The 24,987-nt window shown below is 33.6% G+C and overlaps 1 protein-coding gene across 1 annotated transcript in view; it reads left to right on the top strand.

Annotated features, from left to right (window-relative positions):
• Window positions 1–22,482, top strand: part of LOC144956724 (ATP-binding cassette sub-family C member 10-like) — a 31,071-nt gene extending 8,589 nt beyond the window's left edge. The window contains exons 5-18 of the mRNA XM_078887404.1: window positions 642–850; window positions 2,355–2,606; window positions 8,887–8,985; window positions 9,536–9,725; window positions 10,460–10,693; window positions 11,436–11,538; window positions 12,466–12,652; window positions 14,079–14,294; window positions 14,757–14,884; window positions 15,615–15,784; window positions 17,040–17,200; window positions 18,331–18,584; window positions 19,747–19,990; window positions 20,546–22,482. Of these exons, the coding sequence (XP_078743530.1) occupies window positions 642–850; window positions 2,355–2,606; window positions 8,887–8,985; window positions 9,536–9,725; window positions 10,460–10,693; window positions 11,436–11,538; window positions 12,466–12,652; window positions 14,079–14,294; window positions 14,757–14,884; window positions 15,615–15,784; window positions 17,040–17,200; window positions 18,331–18,584; window positions 19,747–19,990; window positions 20,546–20,791 (2,693 nt within the window). The 3' untranslated portion in view covers window positions 20,792–22,482. The remainder of the gene's footprint in view (window positions 1–641; window positions 851–2,354; window positions 2,607–8,886; window positions 8,986–9,535; window positions 9,726–10,459; window positions 10,694–11,435; window positions 11,539–12,465; window positions 12,653–14,078; window positions 14,295–14,756; window positions 14,885–15,614; window positions 15,785–17,039; window positions 17,201–18,330; window positions 18,585–19,746; window positions 19,991–20,545) is intronic.
• Window positions 22,483–24,987: the final 2,505 nt, after the last annotated feature.

Raw genomic sequence — 24,987 nt, 5'->3', positions numbered from 1 at the left:
TTTTAATATTATTTTGAAAGAGTCAGTGACTTTTTAAAAATAGATTGCATACAGAATGACACATATTTTAAGCTCCACTCATTATGTTCTAGGCAGCCTCATGTCACAAAGACATGAGAACGAGAAACGTAATATTAAGAAGTACAGTAGCTCATACCTTTGAATCCATTCACACACTACAGACTTTGAGGTATCAGCATATCTTGTGTTTTGGGTTAAAAGTAAAAGCTCACATGTTGATGGTTACCTTATGTAATGCCATATGGGTTTATTTGATAGGTAAATTCCAAACCAGACTAAGAATTTTTATTGCATACAGTCCATTACAATCAGCAAGTCATCATTATTATTATTATTATTATCATCATCATCATCATCATCATCATCATCATCATCATCATCATTTTTTCTAATGTACTTCTTTCCATGAACGTTTGTAATTTTTTTCTTTTATATTCAGTTTTTAAATGTTTAATAGTACTTGAATGTCAAGTTTCTTGATAAAGAGTCACATTTGTTATTTCTAAAACTCCCCTCCTTGCCCAGAGTGTCTTTTCAAACATTATCAATAAGTTTGCTTTGAAAGAGGAAAGAAAAGAAGGTGGATATTAACATTGAGTCTTTTTTTTTTTCTTTTGAAGAAATGAATGATGACGATGTGGCCATCAAATTAAAGGGAGCTCATTTTACATGGATGACCTCCAAAGAGGAAGAATGTTCATGTGATCAAGATATAAAGGATCGAGAAGTAGAAGGAATAGATAATGAGTCATTAGGAATTTCTTCAATGAATTTTGAAATTCAGGCCAAAACTCAAGATCTTGAAGACATTTCTCTAACTTTAAAAAAGGTCTGAAAACTTTTTCAATGTTTTTATGTAGGTACATAATTATTTTGAATGATAGAACAATTAACAGAATGGAAATTATTTTTTTTGTTAGTTTCCATTTTAAAAAAAGAAAAGAACTTTGCAAGAACGAATTGTGTTAAAAAGAATAGGATACCTCTCCAAACTAAATAAACTAACAAGTTTCCACACGTTTATTTGATCAAATTTTAACTTTTGTTCACTTACTTGGCACTTCTGAGCAAATACTAAGAAAATGGAAAAAATACAAGAACATGCCCTCAGATTTATCTACAGTGACCATACCAGCACCTATGAAGAGATATTAACAAAGGCTAAATTAAGTGAATACAAATTGCGGCAACAGAAACTTTCAAAATTCTTCATAAAGTATTCCCAAAATGTCTCGAAAATTTACGAACTTTCAAAGAAAGAAAATATGATTTTAGGCACACCAATATTGTTAATGTCCTAAACATCAAAACAACCCATTTTGGTAAACAGTCCTTTCGTTATTTGCTGCAGTTTTGTGGAATAATCTGCCAGAGCACATGAGAACGGAGACAAATTTGAATAGGTTTGAGAGACTCTTATGACAAAGGTTGCAACTTCTCTAGTTCAGATCTGTTTTCTGTTCTCGTAATTAATATTCATATTTAATGACACTGCAAGACATGTCAATTTTTTATATGTAATATAAAGTATTAATTTATGTGCAAAGTATTTATTTTTAATTCTTATTTCGGTGAAGAGCCTAAAATGACTTACTGATTGTAAATCCGATTTTATTAAGAAAATATACATTATTATTATTTTAAAATTATTATTTTTATATTTTGTTATTGTTGTTTTAGTTGTTGTTTTGTATAAAAGACGTATGAATATGTATTTTACCAACAATAAAAATATGGTATTAAAAAAATAATAGAAATATTTTTTTTAATTAAAAGAAATAATAATTTAATTTTTTTTTTTAAAACAGCATTGGCTCAGATATATTTTCAGATCTGGCACTGATATAGATTTTATCAGGATATAAAATTTATTCTGAAGGCAAAAGTTGACAAATTCGGATTTTTTAAACCTAAATTTTAAGGAAGGTTGTATAAAATAGCATTATAATTGTTGGAAACTTATAGATATGTTACCAAATTTAAGTACACAAATTCAATCGTAAAGCATTTTGAAATGAAAATTCATAGTTTAAAGAGTTGAACTCATGCATTCTACGGATTTTTAACCAAAAGTTTACGAACAGATTATTTATTTGTTGCATGTGGCCGGTTTAATTTTCACATTTTGTAATTATAATCTTTTATTATTTTGATTCCTCCCCCCCCCCCTCCCTCATTCATCATTATTTTATTAATACTGTAATTCTGTATCATAAACACTCTTTTTATTTAGTTCACTGATTTAATTTAAACATTTTTCTCTAAATACAGTAATTTATTTTTTAATTATTTTATTTTCCTTATTTCTTTTTTTCTCTTTACATTTCATTCAGGGCCACCTCATTGGTGTCGTTGGCAAGGTTGGCTCTGGCAAAAGTTCCCTCTTGTCTGCAATCATTGGTGGAATGAAGAAGATAAGAGGGGAGTTGAGTGTGGATTGCATGGATGAAGGATTTGGATTTGCACCTCAAGAGTCGTGGATTCAACATGGCACTGTTCGTGACAACATATTATTTGGCTCTCCCATGGACAGACAACGCTATGACCTGGTTGTTGAAGTTTGTGCTCTTGTTGATGATTTGAAAGTGAGGCATTTAGTAATTTCATTTTCCATTTTAAAAAATTTTTTTTGGAACTGCATTACATCTTTAAGTGTTTTTTCTCTTCATATAAGTTTTGTATGATTGACACTTTTTTTCCTTTACAACAGTGATTATCTTTACTTCAAATGTATTCAGTTTGTGTAATTATTGCTGTTAGTTTTTTGTTTTGAATATATTGAAGCTGTAATTTCTAAATTTTCTTTTATTCACAAGTGGAGAACCCACAATATTTGTTGAGAAATAAAGGCTATTACAAACAGGCAATCTTCTTTTTATTATACTCCTGTATTGTAGAAATTGACATCGATCGAGACAAATCTTTTGAGCCATCAATGATCAAAATCGGTCCGGTAATAAAGTTGGTGCATGCAAATGAATTTTCCAACAATGCAGCCAGATAGCAATGAATGCAGACAAATAAAGCCTATCACATACAGGCATTCGTCTAGTTTAATTATTATAGTATTGTGGAAATTATGATAGATCGAGATGAATCTTTTTAGCAATCAAAATCAATCCAGTAATAAGTCTGTAGGTGTGCATAAATTAATCTGGAACCACGGCAGCGAGATGGTGATTCCTTACGTCAAATGACTTATGATTATGAGTACCATCCAAGAAAAACTCTACTGTAGAGTCATCATTGGTACCATCCTCATACTCTTAGCGAAATTTATAAATAATCATTTGAGTCAGCGGGTGAATTTATATTTGACAATGTAAGGCAACATTAATATTAGTAAATCATTTTGAAAAGGATAATTGAATTGATAAATAAAATATAATCTAAATTAGAATCTATATTTTATTTGTCAAGATGTAAAGTCGACTCCTCTTAATCGCACACCCTCGGGAGTTCAGGTTAGTGTGTCGATTAAGCGGAGTGTACAATTAAGCAGAGAAGCTAATAATAGCACCTAAGCCCCAGCTTTCATGTGCCATTCATGTAGGACCTTCCCTTCTGGGTTTTCTACGGGCTTGGGACCATCATTTTCAAGATATGGCCACATTAAAATGTTTGTTTTTAACTAAATTTTTGGGGTGTTTTCATTTGGTTTTTTTTGTTATATTTTTTGGCTTTTTCTTTTTTTCTTTTTTTTTTCCTTATCTTTTCTTTTTCATGTTTTATTGACAACAAAATGTGACATTATTGTTTGTAAGAACAATAACATGAATCATTGATTCTTTCTATTTTGTGTAAACGGTTTATAAATCCCATGTCTCCAATCCCGCCATTGTAGATTATCTGTCAAGTGTTCTTCTTGGATTTAGCGGCGTAGTTTGTCCACCATATCACGTTTTTCATTGTTTGTCAGGAGTGGTTTGTCACATTCCGATTACTCATCCTCATCTTCATTATCCAGGCATTGTCTTTTGTGCGGCTGAACGGAGCTCAGTAGCTCCAGAGATGTAAGCTCTTTGCTGATGGGTATATTGTTGTCCATTGGAACAAATTGATCGAATGCTTCGGCCGAAAAGTTGTGTAGAACTGTAACAGTATCATTGATTTCATATCGCTGTTGGGTGTCAATCCAATAAAGGTATAGCAATTAAGCAATTAGATTATATAGAAAAAATTCCATTTTTTTCGGGAATATGTAGCTAATAAGCAGAATGTGTGGTTCACCGATGTGCAAAATAAATGTACTTTTTATAGTTCAAGGCTTGCAAATTATTTTTTTAAACAAAAAAAAGGGAGGTAACTCATGTGTTTAGTGACATCAGTTATTTATTTTGTTTTACTTATGGAGAACCTGAAGTATTATTGCAAAGAAATGAAGGCTATTGCGAAAAGGCACTCATCTGCTTTAATTATTATACTAATGTATTGTGAAAATGAACATAGATCAAGACGAACGTTTTGACATACCAACGACAAAAATTGGTCCATTTATAAAGTCAGTGTGCACAAATGAATCTGGCAACAAGGCAGCCAAATGGTAATTCCAGAGCTGCCAACCTACCGCAAAGAATGCGGAATTGTACGCATTTTTGGCGATTGTACGCTTGTACGCATTTCCCCCAAGATTGTACCCATTTTCAGTGTACGGAGTCACTTCAGTTTTCTTTAGTTATAATAGCCTGGATGCTCGTTATGCTCTTATTATTACTAGCCTATTGAGAAACCTTGGTGACCAAGTGGATATTCATATATTTTTTGACCAATTATGATCATGCTGGGAGGTAGAATTCTGAAAGGATTGGATTATAGTCTTGGGAACATCATTGTTGCTGCAATTGAGCTTGTGCGGTGTGACTTTATGTAAGTTTACCTTCCTCTTACTTTAACAATGGTTAGTTTCCGTCGATTTCAGGATTGTACCCATTTTTATGAAATCTCCCCCATTTTGAGGTCCCATTGTACACATTCTCATCAGATGGGGTTGGCAGCTCTGTAATTCCGATCATCATCATCATCATTGCCTTTTTCACCCTGGGTCAGGGTATAGGCCACAGACAAACAGTTTCCATCCTTCTCTATCCTGAGCTATCTTTTTAATCTCATTCCAGGTCTTACCACTTCTCTGTATATCAGCTTCTTTAATTCTTCTCCATGTTCCTCGTGGCCTTCCCCTTGATCTTCTGCCCTGAGGGTTCCAGTCCAATACTTTCTTTGTTATAGTGGAGTCGTTCTTTCTAAGCGTGTGTCCAATCCACCTCCATCGTCTTCTTCCTATTTCCTCTCCCACTGGTTTCTGCTGTGTTCTTTTCCATACTTCTTCATTTTTTATTCAATCCATCCATTTTATTCTGAGTAGCTTACGCATGCTCCTGTTTATGAAAATCTGTACCCTCCTTATACATGCCTGTGATGCGTTCCAAGTTTCACATCCATACAGTAGGACAGACTTCACATTTGAGTTGAAAAGTCTAAGCGTTAGTCGAAGGGAGATATCTTTAGTTCTCCAAACTCTGTTCAAAGATGTGAATGCAGCCTGTGCCTTTCCTATTCGTGCTTTCACCTCTGCTTCCGGGCCTCCATCCTTGTCAATTTTACTTCCGAGATAGCAGAAAGTGTCTATATCTTCGAGTTCCTGATCTTTTACTTTGATCTGCTCCCTTTGACGCTTACCTATCCTCAAGACCTTTGACTTTGCAGGGTGAATTCTTAGACCAATTGATTCCGAGAGGCTGTTTATAATTGTGGTTTTTGCTTGCATCTGGTCCTGGGTGTGGGACAAAAGAGCCAGATCATCTGCAAAGGGGGTCCACTGTATCCCATTTCTTCGCCCTTTGGAGGTTTCTTTCATTAGCCAATCAATGGGAAGGATGAACAGGAATGGTGAGAGCAAGCATCCCTGCTTGACACCAGTCTTGATTTCAAAGCTGTCAGTAAGCTGGTCTTCATGTACAACCCTGCAACTTGATCCTTCATACATGTCCTTAATGAGGTTTACTATCTTTTCAGGGAGTCCATAATGTGCCAGAATTTTCCACAATGTTGCTCTGTCAATACTGTTGAAAGCCTTCTCGTAATCCAGAAAGTTGACAATAAGAGGAGAGTTCCATTCTATAGACTGTTCCACTATGACTCGCAGAGAGGCAATCTGGTCGGTGGTTGAATGTTTTTTCCGAAAACCTGCCTGTTCTTCCTGCAGTTTAGCATCTGTTAAACTCTTAATTCTCTCTAAAACAATACGGTTGAAAACCTTTCCTGGGATAGAAAGAAGAGTGATACCTCGATAATTATTACAATTACTGAGGTCCCCTTTCTTTGGAAGCTTGATAAGATGTCCTTCCTTCCAATCCTTTGGGAATATCCCGTCATTCCAGATTCTCTCAAACAGTGGGTGCAGGGCCTCAGCATTTCTTTCAGCATCAACTTTTAGAGCCTCCGATGGAATCTGTCTGGTCCAGCAGCTTTCCCCCTTTTCATCTTGTTAATGGCACCCACAATCTCTGCTATCGATGGTGGATCACAGCTAATTGGTAACTCATTCCTTGCAGGCAAAATTTCTGGCTGGTTGTCTGGTGGTGGTCTGTTCAGAAGGCAGTTGAAATGTTCCCTCCATCGTTCAGATTGAGCCTCTTTTCCAAAAATAGTTATCCCATCTTTGTCTTTGACTGGTACCTCTGGTTTCCCATATTTTCCAGCAAGTGTCTTGGTAGTTTGATAAAGGATCCTCATGTGTCCTCCTGTCGCTGCTGCTTCTGCTTTCTCTGCAAGTCTGTTCATGAATGCTTCCTTGTCTTTCTTCACTGATCTTTTGACTTCCTTAGCTATGGCTCGATACTGCTCTTGTGCATCCAGTCTTGAAGCCCTTGTTCGGCTTACGTTCACTTGTTCCTTCCTTGTTCTCCTCTTTTCAATAAGGTCCAAGGTGGTTGGACTTACCCATTCTTTATGTTCCGATTTCTTGACCCCCAATACCTTGTGGCAAGTTGTTATGTAGACATCCTTGATCTTTGCCCAATGTGACTCTACATCTATGTCCTCCTCGAGCTCAGTAAGCGGTTGGAATCTATTACTCAATTGTAGTTTGAATTCCTCATTCTTTTCCCCATCAAGTGCATTCACCTCGAATTTTCTTCTTGTATGTGATCTGGTCCCATGTTTTCTGAGTCGGAGCTTAAGCTTTGCCAATAGCAGGTGGTGGTCTGATCCAACATCTGCCCCTCTCCGTACTGTCACATCTTCCAATGAACGTCTGAATCTTCGAGAGATACAAAAATGATCAATCTGATTCTCTGTCACACCATCTGGTGAGACCCAAGTTGCTTTGTGGATCCTCTTATGGGGGAACACTGATCCTCCAATCACCAAACTGTTGAATGCACAGAAATTTGCAAATCTCTCACCATTATCGTTCATTTCTCCCATGGCATGACGTCCCATGATACCTTCATAACCTACGTTATCCTGCCCCACTTTAGCATTAGCATCTCCCATCAATATGTCGATGTCTTACCTTGGCAGCTTGTCAATGACTTGTTGTAGCAGACTATAAAATGTATCTTTGTCCTCATCTGTTGCATCATTTGTTGGGGCATAGATCTGTACAATGTTCATGCTGATCTTCTTACTCTGTGTTGTTAAGGACGCCATGATGATCCTTTCTCCGTGTTGTTCCCATCCTCTCAGTGACTTCTGGGCAAACTTGCTTAGAATTATTCCTACTCCCTGTGTATGAATCCCGTCCCCTCTCCCTGAATATAAAATCTTCTCCCCAGACTTGAGGTGTTTCTGTCCGGATTGTATCCAGTGGGTTTCACTTACTCCAAGTATATGCAGCCTGTATCTTCTCATCTCAGTCACAACTTGAGAGCTTTTTCCTGCTTCATACATGGTGCGAACGTTCCACGATGCAATTCGAAGCTGCTTGTTTGGCAAAGACGTCATCGGGTCAGCAGAGTCCTTTCGGCTTTGTCTGTTGTCCTTCATAAATTCTGTCATTCCAGAAACTCTTCGGTCGCCCAAGCTAAAAAAAGTATTTGGTTTGTCTGTCTGCATTTCTGTAACGGTTTGAGTTTAACGGAAAGGGGTGTTAACCCTTTGCCAACCCCCAACCTGGAGGACCAGGTGACTCAAAGATGGGGGAATCACACACCATTAGTCACCTTTTACGACACGCTGGCTTGGCGTTGGGCTATTCTTGACCCTCTCAGTTGAGGGACCCTGGACACCACACGGGGTCTGTAATTCCCATGGCCAAGGACCGATCATTATCCCCTAGCAGATTTTTAAAATATTGTTTGAGTCAATAGGTGATAGTATTACCCTTGACTTTGAAAGGTTTGCAAGTTACTCATATATCAATCTGTAAAATACAGTTTTATGGTTTTTAGATTTGCCAGTAATTCTATGCTCGTTGATTAAAATTTAACACGGGCTGTACTTAACAATGTTAAACCCTAACCCTATTTTTTTAAAGAATAGATTATTATTTGAATTATCATTATTATTTTTTATTATTATTATTATTATTATTATTATTATTATTATTATTATTATTATTATTACAATTATCATTAATATTATCATTTATTTTGTTGATATTGTTATTGTTATTATTGTTATTATTATTATTATTATTATTATTATTATTATTATTATTATTATTATTATTATTATTATTATTATTATTATTATTGTTATTACATTTTGGTTTTCTTCTTTTTGATTTATTTTATTTCTCCTTGGTAATTAAATATTTAAATTGATTCAAATGAAAATTTTGATTATATTCTTTTAGCTTCTGTCATAAGCATATTGAATGATGTAAAGGATTTTTGAATAGACAATTGTTGACTATTGTTCCAGATCATGCCTGCTGGTGATGCCACAGAAATAGGCGACAATGGCATCACTCTGAGTGGAGGTCAAAGGGCAAGAGTGGCACTGGCAAGGGCTGTTTATCAGGTTTGACTTATTTTATGTTAGATTTGTCATCAAATGTTTAACAGGAAAACTCAATTTAGTAGAATTTGCAAAGAGTCCTTCATTTGGCTATCAGAAGTATTACTCATTATTATTTGTTCCATATCTTATTTTTTAACAATTTTAAAACCTTGGTAATTCACTTGGTAGAGAATTTGTAATTTGTCTCATTAGCAGACTGACTATATTTGACCGGGGGGTGGGGGTGGGGGGGGGGGGGAGCAATATTTTGTGTCCGTTTTCCTCTTCCTCTCGCAGTGATTAGGCTGCTGGGTCTGGTAGATATGTTGGAAAGTACATAACAGTAGACCGATCTCCTATTTAAAAAGTAGCAAGCAATTGCTATTGTCTCTTGGCTATAGAAACTGGAATAAACCCCAGTTTAATGGGCGTTGTGGCTCTGAAGGACTACTTTTTCTTTTAATATCATGGTAGATGGAAACAAAATGACGTCAATAATTAGTTTCTACACAGTGGAGCTTCAATCATAAATTTGTTTGCTTTATATCACATTTTTTTCTTCTGTTCTTAGGACAAATCTTTGTACTTATTAGATGACCCTCTATCTGCTGTGGATTCCCATGTAGCTCGACACATTTTTAAATACTGCATCATGGGACTGCTAAAAAACAAAACACGTATTCTGTGCACCCATCATGTCAAATATCTCACTCATGCTGATTGGATTGTCGTCATGGCTGAGGGAAAAATTAGTCAAACAGGTAATGACTGGGCATCCTAGAGTGATCTCAAATTATTTGATTGAAACATCTACTATATTCCACTTCAGGCTAAAGTGATAAGGATGCAGCCCATTTTTCATTTCTGCTAAGGTTGTGGCTTTTGTAGTTTTTTCTCTCTTTGCTTTCACATGAGACATGATATATCGAATAAGTATTATCTGCAGAATGCATTACTTGAATTGATGGATAAATAATTCTTAAAGAGCAGTTCAGTTATGATTAATTTTGCCGAAGGGCTTTGCAGCAAACAATGAACATTTGGCCCACTGTTTTCAACACAGTTGATGGTAAACACATTAGAATGAATATTTTTCGTTAAATCAAATTTTAGTGGAGTTATGTAAATGGTTTATGTAGAATATATGATTTAGTCTTTTAAAACTATCAATTCAGGTAATCCAGTTTTCACAATATGTATCAATTCAGGTAATCCAGTTTTCACAATATGTATTAATAATATAGAGATACACAATGTGGAGAATCGGAGTGTAAATAATATTCGTGAAATCATTAAGCAAACATAAAGCCTTTGGCGGCATTAATACATTTTAACTTCTTATGTTCTGCTACAAGTTCAATGATGTGCTATATATTTGCATAATAGTGGTCTAATTATGTCTCATTAAGCAAGAAAAAATATTAGGAAATGATATGAAGATCATATCTTTTGTTTCTGTTTGTGTTGAGAGTTTCAGTTTAAATCCTTATTTCAGGCCCCCCAGGCGAAGTCTTACAAGGCATTGATCTATCTGATATTTCATATCAGCGACAATCTGATGAAAATGAAGAAGAAGAGAGTACAAGAGGAGCAGAAGAAGATGGTCGCTTGGTAGAGGAAGAAGAGAGGAAAAAAGGGGCTGTAAAGTCTAGTGTATACAAGTTATACTGGAAAGCCATTGGTGTCTGTCTATGCCCTGCTATTCTCACATCTCTACTCTTTATGCAAGGCAGGAGAAGATTTACAATTTGTTTTAATTAAGATTCTATACCAGCGTCTTGTGTTTGAAATGTGTGTGTGTGTGTGTGTGTGTGTATGTGTGTGTGTGTATGTGTGTGTGTGTATGACATTAAAAGTGTGTCAATGTTTTATAAAATAAATCAGTATTTGTAGACTTTATATTGAATGGATTAATTCAACTGTTTTTCATATGCTCAGATAAGTAATCTAATTTTTTTCTAGCTACATTATGTCACTATGACTACCGTTAGCAAATTATGTGTTAATAGTACCTGAAAAAAAAATTGTGGATATGTGAGTGGTGGTTTGAGAGTGAAGGGTAGGGGGCTCAGCACTTTTGAGGTGAAGTCCATTTTACTTGCATGACACTCTCTCTCTCTCTCTCTCTCTCTCTCTCTCTCTCTCTCTCTCTCTCTCTCTCTCTCTCTCTCTCTCTCTCTCTCTCTCTCTCTCTCTCTCTCTCTCTCTCTCTCTCTCTCTCTCTCTCCCTACTCTATATATATATATATATATATATATAGCTCACTCTCACTCTCTCTCTCTCTTTCCCCTCTCTCTCTCTTGTTGTCTCTTTCTCTCTTTTTGTATTTCTCTCTCTCTCTCTCTCTCTCTCTCTGTCTCTCTCTTTCTCTCTCTCTCTCTCTCTCTCTCTCTCTCTCTCTCTCTCTCTCTCTCTCTCTCTCTCTCTCTTTCTTCTCAAACAACCTTTTAAAAAATCGTATCCCTCACAGCATCCCGAAATGTAAGTGACTGGTGGCTATCCTACTGGATTTCTCACAGTTCAGTCTCATTGGACCAACATGGCAATAGTACTCTACTGACTCCATGGGGAAGGTTGGTTGCTTTCTGTAAAATTTATTGGTCGGTTTGTTTCATTGCATTTGATATGCTTTTAGGTTTTTGTGTTATTATTATATTATTTATTGTTGTAAAAACATAACTATAGTTCATTTTCCCCACCCTCTCTAATAAGTCAATTTTAAAAAAACAACTGTCTGTGTAATTCAAAGCAATAAATATTTAGGATTTTTTGCTTTAAATATCCCATATTTCACTTTTTCAAATAAGTGCAATTTACAAATATCAGTTGTTGAGAATGTTTTTAACCAAGATACATTAAGTAGGATCCAAAAATTACAATTTAATTGTTTTTATCGTAGATCACTGTGCCTTTTTCGGGGTTTTTTCCTCTCCATATAAACTACTGAGTCAATCAGACTGATTTTGACTATGGAGAGGCATATATAAAAAATGAACAAAAACAAAACGATCATGTGGAACTTCCTGATGATTAATGTCTGCACTGAATTTTGAATCTATGCTATGCAATGTCTTTTATTCAACGAGTATATCTTGTGAAACTGTGTATTTATATGCTTACACATACACACATACGTATCAAAAGTTCAAAGACCTACTGCATTTCATCCTTCATAATTGACTTAAGTCCCTTTGGTCTTGCTGTTTTACTGACATGTTTGACAAACACCATGAGTTTAATTTTTAATCTATAGATTGAACACTCAACTTTCATGTTTGTACTTCAAATTACTTTTTAAAACACTCGAGCGAATAGCTTATATTACTGATGCATTAACTGCCCACTTTTTCTGGCAAGATGCCTTGGGTCTACTGTTACAACCATGCCTCCACCCATAGTTGTATAGGAATCCCAAGTTTCTTGAGTTAAAAGCCTTAATATTGCTCTATAACTTTATTAGCTGTTTATAATCCTCAATGTTACTCCTATATTTTCCCCAGCACCCCACAACCAGCCATGACTAATATAACAGCTGCATCTGACAATTTACGATTCTACTTGGGCATTTACGCTGGTCTTGCTGGCTTGAATTTGATATTCACCCTCTTGCGAGCTTTCCTTTTTGCCTATGGAGGAATCTGTGCTGCCATCATAATTCACCAAAGATTATTTTCCGCAATACTCAAGGTAATAGAAATACCATAAAGCTTTTGTAATAGGGAACAATAGTGTGATGTCAAAAAACTAATTCCAATTTCATTGGAAGTGTAAATTCACTCTTCAGGAGAACTAGATACATACCTTGTGTAGTTGATATTCTGGTTTCAGACTGACGGCATCTTATTTCTAGTCTAAATATATGCTGGTCATCAATAAAGATAATCAATCTTCCCTCTTTTTCATCCCATAATCTTAAAAATCTGCCTAAACCTCCTGCTACTGAAATAGTTATGCCACCTTATGTAACCTATTCATTATTAATTCTCCAAAGGACTGGTTATATACACTCATCCAAGGAGTTTGGAACCAGAAGAGTAGGTCACGATTTTTCTGCCTATTATCAAACTGACTTAATTAGAAATGTGCCACAAATTTCCAGATACTTATAGGATTCCTGTTTTTAGCTGAGATGATGACCAGATTTTGAGATAACTTCATAGCCTTTCCAATTTTTTTCTCCTAAAACTATGATAATTCTCGCCAATAGGAAAAACTATGACAATGTTTATTTTGTTTACGGTGACCAAGTGGCTCAGTGTTTGTCTTGTAAAAATGATCACTGTGGTTTTTAAGTTTTTAAGCATTGCTACTCCCTTTCTCATTCGATAATTCAGGTGTGAATGAGTGCCTGACTAAGCAGGGACTTATATTGTAAGAATGCTACTACAAAAAGGACATTCAGCACATGACTTGTGTTGTATGGAATAGAGATTTGGCTCCATCTGACCTACTATGGGAATTTATGAAGCTTTGTCAAATGTATTGAGCACTGTGAAGCTGTGGAAATTGGTTATATTATTCTTATCTACAACTAATTTAAGCAATTTTATAGTGTATACAATTAGTTTTAATTTTATTCCTTTATCTTAATTTTAATTTTACTTTGCATGCCAAATGGTTCTGTATTTTTACTTTATTTATTTATTTATTTATATATTTATTTATTTATTTATTTATTTATTTATTTATTTATTTATCGTATATGTCCTATTATCTGTGTAAATTTATACTTTTATGTCGCCATTTGAAGGCTTGTTTTTGAACCACATAATTTATTTGTATCCATATTTTTAACACATACACACGCACATGACTGTACACTATTTTTTTAGGGGGGGGGGGGATGAATTATTATTATTATTATATTATTATTATTATTATTATTATTATTATTATTATTATTATTACTATTATTATTATATTATTATATTATTATTATTATTATTATTATTATTATTATTATTATTATATTTGTTCATATTTTAAAAAATTTGGCTTATAAGACACAATAGAGCAAATTCCATGCAAAGGTTTATTTTGAAAAATATAGTAATATTTCAAAATAATTTTTTTAAAGTCAATGAATTTAATTCTTTTAAAATTTGTTTTGCAGGCACCTATTTCATTTTTTGATGTCACCCCCATTGGGCGGATAATCAATCGCTTCTCATCTGATTTGTATTCAGTTGATGATTCACTGCCATTTATCCTCAATATTTTTTTGGCTCAAAGCTATGGCATTTTGGGTACCCTAGTCATCACATGTTATGGATTACCTTGGTTTGCTCTTTGTCTTTTTCCCTTAGCTGCCATCTATTACAAGATTCAGGTATGTATGAATTGTTATTTGTATTTTCTTTATCATCATCAACTTTGTCATCTCCATCATTACTATTTGCAGTAAATGGTTGATAGTCATAAGCTATATCGTCTACTTATCGTCAGTTGCTTTAACTATTTTCACTTTTGTGAAAAGTTATATGGAGGCTGATAATCAATTAGGTAGGGAGGTATATGATACTTCGGAGATATTCATGTCTGAAATGTTTCATAATTTAACATTATTACTGGCATAGTCACTCCTTACTATCATTCATATTGCAGCATTATCACGATAGCCGTAATCCTTTTCTTGGAATTTGAAACTGGAATACATTTGTTTTAGAGGTTGCAGCACTTTTATTATGGACATATTGTCATTTAGATTTTTGATATTTCAAATGCAATCTTTTAAAATTCGACATTTCAATCTAGAGCATTATTTAAAACATTCCTTCAATTCAAATTACAGCACTATTACAGACACACATCAAGAGAGCTGAAACGGATCTCTAGTGTGACTTTGTCCCCCATCTATTCCCATTTCTCTGAGACGATAACAGGCCTGCCTGTCATCCGAGCCATGAGGCACACTCAAAGGTATTACTCTTGTACTAGTTTAGTCATATATATATATATATATATATATATATATATATATATATATATATATATATATATATATATATATATATATATATATATATATATTCATCGTTAATGCAGGCTTAATCATTTCTGATTTTTGTCACCCAAAAGGAATCTTGCTATGTTGTAGCCATAAGTTATATTGTTTTAGCATGCTGTCAACCAAGCATTGGATGAGTTGATAGCATATTGCTAATGAGTCTCACTTTTAGATTGATACAATCTAGGTAACAATCTCAGTGGAGACCCTTTTTTATCTTGACTTTAGAGTTTTAAAGCCACTGTCTCGTGTGGTCCTATTTGAAATGGACTTAAATACTGAAGACGGGCGCTTAAATGACCTAAATAGTGTCGAAAGCGCCGTTAAACACCTAAAAACAAAAAACAAAACAAATACTGAAGAATTACCTGAAATCAAATAATCTGATTTATGTTAAAATAAAACTTTTGCAACATTTTAGTCGATCTTGAAATGAGAGGGCTCCTTGTATACATTTTAAAAAAAGAAATCAATCATTATTTTTCAAATTTTTCATTGACTTGTCGGCAAAGAAGGTTTATTAATTAAAGCTTTTATCACTGGGATTTTTATCAACTTTTTGTTCTGGTAAAAGTCGCATATATATATAGCCTCAGTTACAAAATCCACACAATAAAGATTATATTATTTTTCTATTGACAGGTTTTGTAATGAGAATATTACACATCTAGACATTAATCAACGGGCCATGTTTTCTACACAACTTTCAGCTCGATGGCTTGACTTCCGTTTACGCATGCTGGGTGTTGGAATGGTCACAGCTTTGTCCTTCATTGCTGTCTTGCAGCATCAATTTGCTGGTGTAGATGCAGGTAGCAATCGAAATTTATGAAGAAAAAAAAGTCACTTTCTACTTTTCTTTTATTTGAAAAACAGAAACTAAGACAAAATACAAAGATTGATTTTTATTATTCAGCTTGTACTAAATTCCAATTCTACATCTCATATGTGACACAATATTACCGAATTGTAAACGATTATTTTTTTGTTATTAATTACTATTTATTATTATTATTATCAATATGATCTATTATTGTTGTTATTATTATTATTATTATTATTATTATTATTATTATTATTGTTTTTATTATTGTTGTTATTATTATTATTATTATTATTATTATTATTATTATTATTGTTTTTATTATTATTATTATTACTACTAGTAAATTGCTACGGAATATATTAATGACAATGAATGAAACATTGAAGGAAGAAATCTATATATATATATATATGGAGACTTGTTACCAACATTAACAAATATTTTTATCAAATCGAAATGAAATGAATGTGCATATCTTAATGTTGTGTTTTTTGCACCCGTGTTGACAAACAATGTTCATGGATCCAGGTTGTGTACTTTGGTCTCAGTCACAATAGTTATGGTTGTTTTACATACCATGTGTCTAGCTTGTGTCCCAGATGGGTCTTTTTTGGAAAGAAGTGCTCCCTGCTGCGTGATCAATTTACCTATGTGTTTTTTGCCAATAAATCTTGAGAAGAACGCAGACATATTTAGCAGTAAACTATGCTTTAGAACCAACGTCTTGTTGTAATATCACTGAGGGGGGGGGGGGGGGGGGTTGCTCTTAACATGTTCCCCCACTCCCACACAACCCCTGTTGTGGATTTCATTTATAGAGAACACACCACCCTTCCACTCCAAATTTTGTTTTATGGAAAATATTCTTTTTTTTTTTTTTTCTTAACCTACAAAACTCCCAAGAATCCGCTAGAAATAACAAAGTGTATCAAGATAGTACTCTAATACAACGATTTATTAACATTTTAAAAAATTGATTTATTTTTTTACATTACAAATTATTAATATCATTTGTTTTTCATTTTCTTTCTTACTGTTCTTTTTTTCTTTTTCTTTTTTTTATTTGGGGGTGGGAGGGGGGTTGTTCTTTGTTTAGATTATATATTATTCACAATTGTTGTTTTCTGAAAAGACAAGCAACTATTTTAAATTGCAAATTACTTTGAGCAGTGGGAAAATTTAAAGATGAAAATAAAAACCATATTTGATATGTCCTTCAACCATATTACTTGCCTTTTCAGGTCTTGTTGGCTTGGCTGTATCCTACTCCTTATCTGTGACTGCCTTACTTGGAGGTGTAGTCATGTCCTTTACTGAAACAGAAAAAGAGATGGTCAGTGTAGAGCGATGCTTGGATTATATCACCAACACTCCATCCGAGAAATGGGAAGGGAGTCTTTTTGTAAGGCATTTTTTGCTTTCTTTTATCTTTGGTTTCAATTGTAAGTTTGATGAATTGTTATAAAGTGTATATACCCATCAAGCATAAAATTAATTTTTCATGTTCTAATCAATGTGACGCATAAATTAAATTTTAAAACATTTATTATATGAATCAAAGAATATTCACATTACTTTTACGAGACACAAAATGTTTAAACTTGTTGTAATAACAATTTAACAATATTCACATAACTATTATTCATTTCCACAATTTCACCATGCTCAAAACACCTCACCGTGTTTCATTTACTCCCCTAGCTTGCCATGCTGAGCTAAATTTCCATTTTATACAGTACAAGCTACCTGTCAGGTCCCCTCCAGCACTTTTACAATATCCATCACTGCTTATAGCCAGGTTTAGAGTAGGCAATGTGTGTTAAGTGGCTCACCCCGAACAGATAGGCAGGTCAGAGTTTTGCTATAATTGTCACCCATCTAGTCGTTGATCACACTTAAAATTATTTGACATTTTTATGAGAGAGAAAGTGTACCACTCAGCCATTGATGCCATGAAGTACATTTTTAAATATAGACAGAAGGGAAACATAAAGCATTTTGAAATTTATTTTGACAAACTAGATAAAGACATTAGTCACAACTGGTTTGTGTCTAAATATTGTTTTTGTTAAATTTATTTTGAGCCGTATTCTTTTTCTTGTTTTTTTTTTTTTAAATATTGATGTTGTTTCTGTTTTTCAGTTCTTTTTTTTTCTGTTTGGTTTGATTTTGCTTTGTTTTGTGTGTTTTTGTTGTTTTTTTTTGTTTTTTTTTTTTTGGGGGGGGGGGGGGGTAATTTACCACACACAATCAAAGTAACCAAGGTTTTGTCAGCTTTGAAAAAGTGTATAAACAAACTTTCACTGAATAGTTAGATTCATTTGAAAATCAATTTATTTTTTTCATTGACGATTATTTGCTCTAATTCTTTACAAAAGGAAAAGCTGGTTTTTGATGAAAAAAAGAGGTATGTATTGTTTATGTATATGTTTATTTAAAAAAATAAGATTTCTTCTTGCTTTTTTTTTGGTCAATGCGTCTCCCTTTGATTAATGCTTTATAATTTCTTTTTTTCTTTTTTAAATCTTAAAGCCTCCTTCAAACTGGCCATCAGAAGGGGTGGTGGAGTTTGACAATGTGAATCTTCAGTACCAAAACACCCATTGCAAAGCCTTGGAGGGAGTCTCATTCAAAACGAGGCCAGGGGAAAATATAGGCATTGTGGGAAGGACAGGAGCAGGGAAGTCCAGTCTTTTTTTGGCCTTATTCCGACTGGTTGAAATTTGTGAGGGGAGAATTCTCGTGGATGATGTCAATCTTAGCTATTTAGATTTAAAATGTATACGGTAGGTTCCTGAAAGTAGACATACATTTCTATTTTTAAATTATGGAATTTATTTTATGATTCATTTATTATATTAATAGTTACATAGGTATAGTATACTATATTTTAACAAAATATACACTAACAAATTCGGATTAGAGGCCATAAGAATAATCTATTTCAATTTATAAAATTAATTTATAAAGTGTTGCCATTAATTCTTAACTCTATATTTAAACATTTTTTATGCATATATACATATAAATTCAAACTAGGGGTCATAGGGACAACGTATTTCACTGTGTAAAATTGATATGTATACATTGTCGCCATAAATTCTTAACTTTATATTTATATATTTTTATGCATGCCACCACATATGTAAATGAATCTCCATTTTTGGATGAATAAAGTATATTGTTATTTTTATTATTATTATTATTATTATTATTATTATTATTATTATTATTATTATTATTATTACATCAATCAAGGTTGGAGAACCTTGCAAATGAAATGTATTCATATAATGTGATTTTTTTAAAACCACAGATAGTTGGCTGTAATGGCATCAACAATTAGAAACTGATGCTTTTTATATCTATGTTGGCCAAGGGATGGATACATCCTTGTGGGCAGCTAACTTTCTCCAGCTTTCATTTTTCTTTCCTTTTTTTTCTTTTTTTTTTTTTTTTTTTGGTGTCGTATTGCCTTATACATTGCACCAGTCACGTAAATTTTGAAAGAACGTAATCTCGTGTATCACAGGCACACATATAAACAAATATAGCCATGTTTTTACATTCAGATAATAATTCTAAGATTCATGAGGACTGCATTAGACATTATTATTATTATCATCATCATTATTATTATTATTATTATTATTATTATTATTATTATTATTATTATTATTATTATTATTATTATTATTATTTCAACCAAATTAATAAGTTGTTGCCCTTTTGGATAGGTCCATGTTCAATTGTACGATAATCTCCAATGAATCTAAGTGACCCAGTAATTCCTTCTTTGCTTTTTTGATAAATTAGTGTTAGAAGGGACAAAATAGAATTTTAATCTCATGTTATTTAGATTCATTAGGGCTTTAGTTAGGTGGTCTGCTATTTATGTTTCCATAATCTTAATTCTTACTAAATATGAAAATATGTTGCTTCATTCAGGTCACAATTTGCAATCATTCCTCAAGATCCATTTCTATACAGTGGCTCTGTACGGAATAATCTTGATCCAACCAGCTCATATCCTGACGAAGAATTGTGGTCCGTCCTTGACCGCTGCCACTTACTCAGCTACATCAACGAGATGGGAGGACTTGGGGCCATATTGAGTCAAAGAGGTGCTGAGATGTCAGTTGGTCAGAGGCAGCTTATTTGCTTAGCCAGAGCTATGTTGACAAAAGCAAAGGTGACATTTTATAAAGATAAATTGAAAGTGAATTCAACATCTTCAATTAACCTTTAAAGGCGAATCTGAAATTCTTTTAAAAATAATTAATAATGAATAAATAATAAAAATGACAGGTTAAGACTAAAATCAAACCCCTTCCATCAAAGGATTACCGTATTCTCCACAGATTTGTATTCGTTATATTATATCTGTAGTTTTGTATGCTTTTCCTCTGAACATAATCAGTTCTCAATATTTAATTGTTTTAATTATTTACCCCTCAGGATCACTGTGTATATTTTTACCATTATTTCTCCTTACTAATTTAAAGATTACAGTATTAAATAAGAATCATTATGCCGATGGCATGTAGGCAACATTGAAAGATCCGCATCTGTCTCAATCCTTGATGAGCATATGCATAGAGTTTTAAGTCTAGCCCCAATCTATATTTGAACCAAAAGGCTATTCAATACTTGTGTTTTATGCAGATACAGCTGTGATTTTGACATGGTAGTGCTGAAATAATTATGAAAGTAATTGAAAAATTTTTGTAATTTTTTTTATGTTTAGGTTTTATGTATAGATGAAGCAACTGCGAGTGTTGATCTTGAGACAGATTCCGTCATTCAAGAAACTATAAGAAATGAATTCAGGACTACAACAGTGCTTACCATCGCCCACAGAATCAACACCATCTTGGACAGTCATAGAGTTCTGGTCATGGCTAATGGGGCCATTTCAGAGTTTGCTCCCCCAAATGAATTGTTGAAGAATCCATCTTCCTTGTTCTATCAGATGGTGCATGGAAATAGTTGACCTCATTACGGAAAGTTTGCTTTTTTGGTGTAAAACTCTCTTGGTCCACTTTTGACTGGGTGAGAGACAACATAGTCACAGTTTCTTATATAATGTATTTATAATATGTGTTGATTTGTGTCTGTATAATTTAATGAGTTTACAGTCGTGTCTCTCTAACTCTAATCCAAAACTCCACAATCCGGATGTTTCTTTTATCCAGACAGGTTGTCCTGGGGACACATATTTTTTCTTCTTTATTTGTAAACTTTACAGGCTGATCCCACTGTCTGGATCTCTCTGTAATCCGAACAAAATACTGGGGACGGAGCTGTTTGGATTAGAGAGACGTGATTGTATGTGGTTTGTGTCTGATCACCCACTTCAGTTTGGTATTATGTCAGGATGAACCCAGATTCTGGAATTTGAACTGAAAAGAGTTAGAATTATAAAATATGAGACATAAGTAGTTTGAGAATCTATATCATTTTTCTCAGTGTGATGGTTTAATTTAAATCAGCTTTCATCATTTCGACCTCATTGTCAATTAAAGAAGAAAAAAAAACTAACTTGAGCTTTTATTTAACGCAATATCCACTAAATATGCTCAAAGTCAAAGGGCTTTACAAGAGGTCTCTAGCCAACTGCCACATTTAACATGTAGGACGAGACCTGACACCTGTTAGGCGATATTACCATTTTTTTTCAGACAGATACAACGCTGTTAACAGCCAGGTACTCATTTTACACCCGAGTACAGTGAGGGAATGTGAGTAAAGAGCCTTTTCTAAGGACTCAACTAAGCACTGCTAAAAATGGGACTCAAACCCAGGAGCTTACGATCCAAGGTGAGTGTCATACCACTGGACCTCATAGCTGCAATTGATTCAGTCTTCATAATACCAGATTGAGGTAATGGGTCACATACTATATGAGGATATGCAAAGAGGTCGTTTTTGTATTGAATCGACACAGAAAGAGATCATTACTAAAATATTTTGAAAAACTGTGGAGGGAATTAGTTTCATCGACTCTCCAGATTCAATAACAACAACAAAAATAATCCAAAACCTGAACTTTGACCACCTAAAGAATATCAGGAATAGCTTTTTAAAATGTCGAATTAGTTGGGGCAAAATTGATACAAAGTTTTCACACTTCTTTAATAACAATGGTCAAATGAAATGGAAGCCTAAAGTAATTCATGAAAACAGATAATGTGTAATTAAATTGAATCTTCCATTCCATTTGACTTTTATTTATTTCTTCGAGCTTTAAGGAGCAACATTTTTATCATCACACTTCTTCATTACTTTGAGGAGCTTTTTCCATCTATTCTTTGGGGTCTTTTTAAGTGAAAACGACAATGAAAACAACCTTTTTGCTTTGCCTCATATTCGTACACTAGGGATACCCTTTTTACAGCTAAAGCCAGAAAACTGGCTTTTTGAAATCTTCATGACATTAGGTTTGTTTTTTGTTTGCCTGAGACTTAGGAGAAAAGATTCAGCAGTGATGACTAAAATTGGTCAGTATTGATGAGATGATTTATTTTGTTTGTTTAAGATGAAAGTTAGTTGTTTAAAGGCAACATTCAAGGGCAAGCCAGATGGATATTCATCCTTCTTTATTATTTAAGGGTAATACCATTTGATGAAGAGAAGTTTTGCGAAATATTTTCATATGGTCTTTACGCAAAAAAAAAAAAAAAATGTCAGGCTTTTTTTTTTTTGTATTTGTATTTGGCAAAGGACATCCCTGGTATACATGTTGTTTGTTTATTCCCCAATAATGCCAAATTATATATCAAACTAAATTATACACAAAGTGGGTTAATTGCTTAAGTATTTGCGGCAGCGCCATATTTTTGGTTTCATTGGTTTTTATCTAAAATTACTGGTGGTTTTGCATTGGTTCTGATATCTTATTCTTCCCTTTTTTTTCATTTTTCTGCTTTAACTTGTTAAAACCTATTGACGTTTATTTTTGTTCAATATGTTTTATCTGGTAAAATTAAAGTCAAATTTCTCCCATAGTGGGCATGGAGGTTACATACTGAGTCTTTTATCCCCCTATATCTGTTATCTGAGTTGCTTTCTTTTTTTTGTTTTGGAATGGAATCACTTGGTTTTGTCCTGGCCCTGGCTGGAGTCCTTGGCTGAGAAGGAAACAGTCAAACGTATAGTTTTATTTTGGGAGATATATTATTTTTACCTCCAAAATCATCTTTCTGTTGTGTACGGTTATAACTTATTTGAATATAATATTTTGTAAGCAAGATCCTATGGGACCTTTTGGTAGTCTCAAAGTAGGCACATTTGTAGATAGCTGTCGGAATTTAATTATGTTACCCATTTGAACCTGTCTGGATCTTTTAACTGTAAATTTAGAATTTTTAACCATCCCACGTTGTTCCTTTTAACTGATGCTAAAATGATCTAAAAATCTATTAAGCGACATAAAATACTTCAAAACAAAACAAACATGACTCAAAATTCATGCAGATAAATTGGTACAAAAGTCTCTCTCTCTCTCTCCACGGCTAAAATAGAAATATTTTTTTTCTGTAACTGTAATGTTCATAAATCTAAATATGTAAATTAAATTGAAATAATAATAATAATAATAATAGATCTTTATTGTCCATAAATATGGCAATTTGTCATTTAGTTACACTTGTTATAATGTTAAACGATAACTAAGATTGAACAGATATTTCACTCCTACTTATTTTCTCTCTCTCTCTCTCTCTCTCTCTCTCTCTCTCTCTCTCTCTCTCTCTCTCTCTCTCTCTCTCTCTCTCTCTCTCTCTTTTCTTTCTTTCTTTCACACGTGCTATATACACAACATAAACATATTCATTTCGTTTTCAATTTGTTACGATTGTGGCAATTCGACACCAAAAATTATCATCATTATCAATTGGTCAGTTAATCTTACATTAAATAAATTAATCAGTTAATCAGTCAACGAATCAATCCTTGGTTTTTCTGTACCATATGAAATATTCAAAATTTTTATTGCTGATGGAACGAACGTTGATTTATACTTGTTAGTTCTACATTTAATCTGACAAAACCTTCTCCCAGATGGTAAAAGACTAAATTCATGGTATAAAATATGTTTTTTATTGTTGGTAATTGAGAATGCTTTCCTTTCTATTGCTTTTCCATGAATTCTTTCTACTCCATCAAGAGGATGGTTTATTATTTTTGATGCCTCTTTGATAGATTTTGAAATTTTTGATTTATCTTTAAGTCGGCATCCTCCAAACCATATGGTGCAGCCAAACGCAATTACACTTTTAATCAATGAGTCATAAACTCTTAACATAGTTTTCTTCCTTACTTGAAATGTTCTCAATTTCCTTAGGATGTATAATCTTTGGGCAACTTTCTTAGAAATTATATTAATATGTTGAGAGAAATTGAGGGAACTATCAATGGTTATTCCTAAATATTTAAAATAGTCAACTATCTCAACATCATCTTTACCGATCGCCACACACTTTAAGTCGTTTTTATTTTTTACACCAAACACCTGTTCTTTCGTTTTTTCAACATTTAATTCAAGCTGATTTTGTTTACACCAATCGGTGAATATATTTATTTGTTTGAAATAATTCTTTTCGGTAACTTTATCTTTTAATAAGCCAAGAATAGCAGTATCATCTGCATATTTCACTATAAAACAATTTTCAAAGGATGGTCTGCAGTCGTTGGTGTATAAGATGTACAGGATTGGGGAACTCACACAGCCTTGGGGACATCCGTTCGACAACGTTCTTTTGTTGGAGATATGTTCACCCAATTTTACACATTGCGGTCTATGGGTCAGAAACTCTTTATACCATTTAATAAGGTAGTTTGGAATATCCATGCTGCACAACTTTTGAAGCAAAATATCTGTGTTCATGGCATTAAAAGCTGACGAAAAGTCGACAAACAGGATTCTGGCGTAATTCGAGGGCGTTTGGTCAAGGTGTTTCGAGATCAAATTTGTGGCGGTTAATAGTGCGTCTTCAACACTGAGATGTTGCTGGTATGCAAATTGGTACGGATCTAGCAATTTCAGGTCATAACATTTTTGTAGGAGCTCAGATTTTAAAATTTTTTCTAAACATTTCATTACAAGCGATGTAAGCGCCACTGGACGGAAGTCATTCAATACGGTCGGACAACGCTTTTTTGGAACTGGAACGACAATCGATGTTTTCC

This window comes from Berghia stephanieae, chromosome 1, assembly GCF_034508935.2.
Source record: "Berghia stephanieae isolate SIO BIC M18660-M18661 chromosome 1, UCSD_Bste_1.3, whole genome shotgun sequence".
In the NCBI taxonomy this organism is placed as follows: Eukaryota; Metazoa; Mollusca; class Gastropoda; order Nudibranchia; family Aeolidiidae; genus Berghia; species Berghia stephanieae.
This window is presented reverse-complemented; position numbering and strand designations above follow the sequence as displayed.